Raw genomic sequence first — 6,156 nt, forward strand, 5'->3', positions numbered from 1 at the left:
TAAACACACATAATTAAATAGATAGACAGACTCCGTTGCTATAGAGTACAATTGACTAGTCTAATAATAGTTGTTTCTAACATCGTTCTACCTGATAATCTACTAGCTATCATGTTTTATGCTTTAAACTAAGTACACACACAATATTTAAATACAAGTAACTTATTTATTTCAAAATATCTTTCTTTTGAAACAAACTTTTAATTTTTTCGACGGAGACAGAAAAAAAATACTTTTTAAATTCTATATGGACGCTTGAAACAAATCTTATTGTTATTTATAATACAAAATAAATCTCAAGTTTAATTATCATACTTTCCGAAGAAAGAGTAAAACGAACTGTAATATAGTAGTGCCATGGAATTAAGCCTACCCTAATTCAGATACAGATAATATCTATACTAAAAGTAAACTATCATTATACATTAGTCTATACTAGAAATGTACTAGACGGCTATAATAACCTGACATGTAGTTAAATCTACTCTGTAAAGATGTAAATCAATTCCTAATCGTATAAGAACATTTCTGCTGGCAACCCGTCGTCGTCTCCCGAATTCAGAAACTAGAAACTAGCTCCAAGGAGATGTATTTTTGAGAAGACGAAAATAAATTTGCCAAAAGAAATTAAGTGATGTACCTTTCTAATTTGTGAGTATGTATAAAAACTGGATTATGCCGGTTTGAAGTGCTATATTATAAAAGTAAAAATAGGATTTTAATACCAGCAAAGCATTGTTTGTTATTATGCAGACTACATTTTATCGTGTTTTCTTCTTATGGTAACATTTTAAGATAGATTTTATTAATTCTGATCACTACAGTGACTATTTGGCAATTAATATATTACGTGAATTGTTCGCTTGATTAAAATAGTTTCTTTACCAAACACTTATTGGTTGCTAATAATAACTAAAAAAATTTAAGCCTGACGTTGAAAAAATTCATTCCACCTATCTAAATAAGGCATTAAACCCAGAACTTTTCACAAATTGTGATTTCAGTTCATGCGAGATAAGAAATTTAGATTATATATAATTTGATTCAGACAACAATGTAAAGCTTCGGGATAATGAGAAGTATTGGATGGACGACAACTCAGTTAGAAAGCAGAAAGTAAAAATAGCATTTTCTAAGAAAATAAAAAAGTTAAAGTCATATTATTTTTCTAATTATTTTTAAAAGTAATGACCATATTTGGTAAAAATATCAAGGAAATGGATTGCAAAAGTAATTATAACTAAAAAATAATTTTGAAGAATTAATGATCGTTGACAGTTTCGTAAAAGATTTCATCTGGCATGTCTCTAGTGGCTAACTGTATGGTAAAATACCCTCATTGGTAACACTGGATGTGACGTAATCACAGGAGTACGGACGAAAAAGGTGAGACGGAAAGCAAGATCCAACGGAATTTCTATGAGTCGATGAGTGGCCGATCAAGATTCTCTGACAAATCAATAGTTGTGGCCTCGTAGACTCCGTCGGGACAAGGGCGGAAATTAGAAACGTTCCCACGCAGGCTCAATAAAAATCTGTCTGGGTCTTCACTAGGGAAAATGGGTAAATTAGTCTTTTTTTTTCTGAAATCCGACAAAAGAATGACTCACTGGTATTGTATAAATATAACCAAAATACCCTACTCAAAAACAGAAAATTTAAAAAGTCAAGACATCTTAAAAAGTGAAAGTAAATGTGTAAATTTGCATCTTCCTACGTTAATGTACTAAAAATATAAAATGACAATAAAAGCATAAAGAAATGGAAGGACAAACATAGCGAATACAAAATGGTTATGAATTAAACATGTTCAACTATGAAAGCTTAAGAATATTATAGTGGCTCCCGAACTCAGAAACTAGAAACTAGCTCCAAGGAGATGTACTTTTGAGAAGACGAAAATAAATTTGCCAAAAGAAATTAAGTGATGTACCTTTCTCATTTGTGAGTATGTATAAAAAATGGATTATGCCGGTTTGAAGTGCTATATTATAAAAGTAAAAATAGGATTTTAATACCGGCAAATAATGTTTTGGAGTAGCTTGCTGAAAAGTCATCTTGAAGTTACTATTAGTACAGAAAAATGTAACAAAAGTTATTTGTCTAACACCATTCATTTTAGATGTTGTCAATATTAATTTTTCGTACACTAAAGCTGTTTTTAAGAGCTTACCAAACGTTCAACAGCAAAACATAAAAATGTTTTGTTGATGTTTCAGAACTTTATGCTACGCTAAACAAAGGGCTATCTGCGCATAGTCTTTCAAATTTGGAACTGATATACTAAATGGAAGGCAGCTAGTCAACAGTACCCACCACTAATTTTGGGTTACTCTTGCCAAACCGAGTAGTTACTCTTATAGTGCACTCAAACCTCCGCAGTACGCCAAAAGGACAGATATCATAAAAAGAAAATTTAAAGGATACATGGTATGTTCTAAAAATAACTATTCAAAACGATAAGAATATCGTAGAATAAACAGAACAAATAAAGGTTAAAACCTAAACTCACCGCCTCAGATGTTTGACATCAGAGTTCGAACCTCCATGAAAACTCCCGGTAAAGAGCCTTTGGTAAGTCTTGTGGACTCGACAGTGACAAAAGGTCACTACGAGTGCCACGATCAGGCAGGCTCCAGCAAGGGTGGCTGCAGCGATGTACATGTTGTGGAGATGATCCATCGGTGCGTTCACGGAATCCATGAGGTTGTCTCCAGCAGAATCTTCAAGGGTGCGAGCTAACGGCTTAGCAGGGTACAGCATTTCCACTGAAAAGGAAACCAAAACGTTAGAGAAGTAGTAATTGCTAGAATAGCCTTCGGGCTAAACAATTTATTAATAATTATAATAACTCAAATATGAAATTAATATTTTATAATCTAAATCATAATAACTATTTTATTAGCACTGAGTAACCATAATAATTATATGAGATTTTTAAATAGGCGATTTTTTTTTTGATATGGTACCACTTGAAACACTTTATATAAATAACAGTAACGGTTATGGAGGATATCTTTAAAACCAGTTTTTATATATTCACTATTATATTACCACATGATGATTTTTTTAACGATAGTTTTTTTAGTATTCACTACTATATTACCATGTGGTGCAAAAATAAAGGTAAACCGTCATTTTTCAAGTAATTATTGAAAATTTCCATATTAAAACAGCTTCATAATTTTGGTGTACTTTATTAGAGGGACAGCGGTAAGTCTAAGGATTTACAACGCTAGAATCAGGGGTTCGATTCTTCTCAGTGGACACATTATATAGTCAGATTTGGCCTTGCTATAAAAAAATACACACACACACTTGATTAGTTCCGTGCATTTTCTCTGCTCCGGCATAGCCAGGTGGATAGGGAGCTCGACTCGCAATCTGAGGATCGCGGATTCGAATCCCCAGCACACAAAACATGCTCGCCCTTTCAGCCGTGGGGACGTTATAAAGTTACGGTCAATCCCACTATTTGTTGGTAAAAGAGTAGCCCAAGAGTTGGCGGTGGGTGGTGATGACTAGCTGCCTTCCCTTTGGTCTTACACTGCTAAATTAGGGACGGCTAACGCAGATAACTCTCGTGTAGCTTTGCTCGAAAATTCAAAACAAACACACATTTTCTCTATTTCATAAAATTGTGTCATGCTGTTTATTTGCCTTTTCACATGCACTACAGTGATTTTCATTACTTTCAAACATTGAGCATTGCTATGTTTTTATTCTTCAAAGCTATATTTATGTATGAAAACATACACAATACATTTTCGCATTCAAATAAAGTTGCAGCTACAACTTTGCATAAATAAAAATATACTAACCTTCACAGAGATCGCCAGTGTAGCCAGGTCGACAAGAGCAGAAAAATGAGTCAAGACTAGGCCAGCAACTACCACTGTTCTGACAAGGGTTAGGAAAACAAGGATTGTAGTGCTGGGTACAGCCTGCCCCTACAGGTAGATTGTTGGAAAGTTATATTATATTCTGCTCTAAAAATATTAACCATATAGATTACTCAGTACCGTTCATTTTTTTTTTTTTTTGACAAACGTTAGTTCATCTAAACCACGTATGTCAACTCTTCCTTATTTCATCGGAAACTTTCTTTTTAAACACGCCTTTCCGGGCATTTCTTAGGACGCATCTTCACCGTATTCTGCAGTTGAACTTGAACTCAATTTTGGATCTGTATAACTTTTTGGAACGAGTTCGAATATGTAGTGAACATGATTCGTGGCTTGTAAGATATATAAAAAAGCCGCTTCTAACGCAAAAAAACTAAAACTAATTCAAATTGTAAGAAAGAGACTATTAGTTGTTTGTTATTCTAATAATAAGTTGGCAAAAACGATTTATAAGAATAAATCACTTCATTATTCTTATAAATCGTTGTTTGCCAACTTATTATCATATTAGCATAACGTGCTTCCATACTTGAGTAGCTGTTTGTTACTAAGCGGTATTAATTACAGAAAAAGTAATCTTTATATTGAAAATATGATCTTGATAGGTATGGTGTTCTAGATTTATTTGAGGAATTATGGAAAATGTATTAACCTCACCTTGAAGATCCTTGAGTTATATTAGAGTCACTAACCTTTACATACGTAAACGTCAGGTGTTGAGGAATGGGGGAAGGAGGATGTTGAAAAGTTGTTAGATTAATTGAATATAGTTGTTTTTAGTAGGCTTGCGCCAGTGATTTTGATCATGGGGACTTATTTTATCCAGATGAGAATGCAAGTGCTTGTCTGGTATGACAGGAGACTTAGAAGATTATAAGAGATCAAGAAAGTTGGTGAAACAGGAAATCAGGACATCGGAAAGAGTATATGAGAATAGGTTGGCTGGAAATATAAAAAATTAACAGTAATGATTTCTTTAAATGTTAAATGTTAGGACGGGAGTAGGACCCTCGAGGGGTGATAAAAGAAGGCTCGTATCTGATGATTATGAGATGGCTGGGCTATTAAATTTTGCTTTTTCTTCGGTTTGTACTAACGAAGATTTATATAGTATTCCACATCTTGATCAGTTGATAAATGGAAACGAGATCAAACAAGATGAGTGCATTAATTCTGAGATGGTTAATTAAGAAAAAATTGGGAGTTTAAAAAACGATAAGGCTCCTGGGCCAGATAATATTTCCCCAAGGGTTTTGAAGGAGGCTACTACTATTTTTTGTCAGTCCTTGAATAGTGGGCAGAGGATTGGAAGTTAGCTAATGTAACTCCTCTTTCCAAGGGATGTGATAAAACTTGTCCCAGTAATTATAGACCCATTAGTCTTACATCAGTTGTGGGAAAAGTTTTGGAAAGTTTGTTAAAGAACGCGTTGCAAAATCATTTAGCAAAGTTTAAAATTTTATTGGATAGTCAACATGGTTTCACTAAGGGAAAAGCTTGCCTTACAAATCTTTTAACATCTTTTGAAAAGGTTACTGCTTATGTAGATGAGGGAAAGGGTGTAGCTTTGGTGTATCTGAATTTTCAGAAAACATTTGACAAAGTGTCACATGAAAGGCTTGTAAGAAAATTATCTCTATAGGTGTGGGGGATAAGTTAGCAAATTGGATACAAGAGTGGATGGATGGAAGAAAGCAGAGGGTTGTTACAAATAGAGTTCAATCAAACTGAATTAATGTTACAAGTTTGGTACCTCAGGGCTCAGTCTTAGGACCTTTGCCATTTTTGATTTACGTCAATGACATAGATGAAGGAATGGTCAATAAATTACTTAAATTTGCAAATGATATTAAGGTCTTGGGTGTTGCTAGCTGTGAAGAGGATGCTGCTGATTTACAAAATGATTTAGATCATTTAGTGAGTTGGACAAATAAATGGAAAATATTTTTTAATTATAATAAATGCAAGATAATGCAAGTGGGTTATCATAGTTTGAATTATAAGTATAATTTGGATGGGAATAACATTAACAGTGTTATGTAAGAAAGGGATCTTGGTGTAATAGTTGATCAGTCTCTAAAGCCATCCAAGTAGTGTGCTGTTGCTAGTGCTAGGACAAATAAGATTATAGGTTGTATCTATAGAAATATTTAATACAAGTCTAAATATGTTATAATTTCATTGTATAGGTCCCTGGTTAGGCCGAAAAGGGTTACTAGAATGGCACCTGGGATGGAGGGGTTGTCATACG

The 6,156-nt window shown here is 33.7% G+C and overlaps 1 protein-coding gene across 4 annotated transcripts in view; it reads right to left on the reverse strand.

Moving 5' to 3' along the window:
- Positions 1-800: 800 nt before the first annotated feature.
- The window catches only part of LOC106460073, an 86,257-nt gene continuing 80,901 nt past the window's right edge, over positions 801-6,156 (reverse strand). For 3 of the 4 annotated variants that reach the window (XM_022387042.1, XM_022387033.1, XM_013919759.2), the window contains 3 exons: positions 3,822-3,950; positions 2,513-2,768; positions 801-1,550 (listed from right to left, as the gene is read on the reverse strand). In XM_022387042.1, the coding sequence (XP_022242750.1) occupies positions 1,418-1,550; positions 2,513-2,768; positions 3,822-3,950 (518 nt within the window). In that variant the 3' untranslated portion in view covers positions 801-1,417. The remainder of the gene's footprint in view (positions 1,551-2,512; positions 2,769-3,821; positions 3,951-6,156) is intronic. The other variant, XM_022387036.1, reaches the window with a different exon arrangement.

Source organism: Limulus polyphemus, unplaced genomic scaffold, assembly GCF_000517525.1.
Source record: "Limulus polyphemus unplaced genomic scaffold, Limulus_polyphemus-2.1.2 Scaffold32, whole genome shotgun sequence".
NCBI lineage: Eukaryota > Metazoa > Arthropoda > Merostomata > Xiphosura > Limulidae > Limulus > Limulus polyphemus.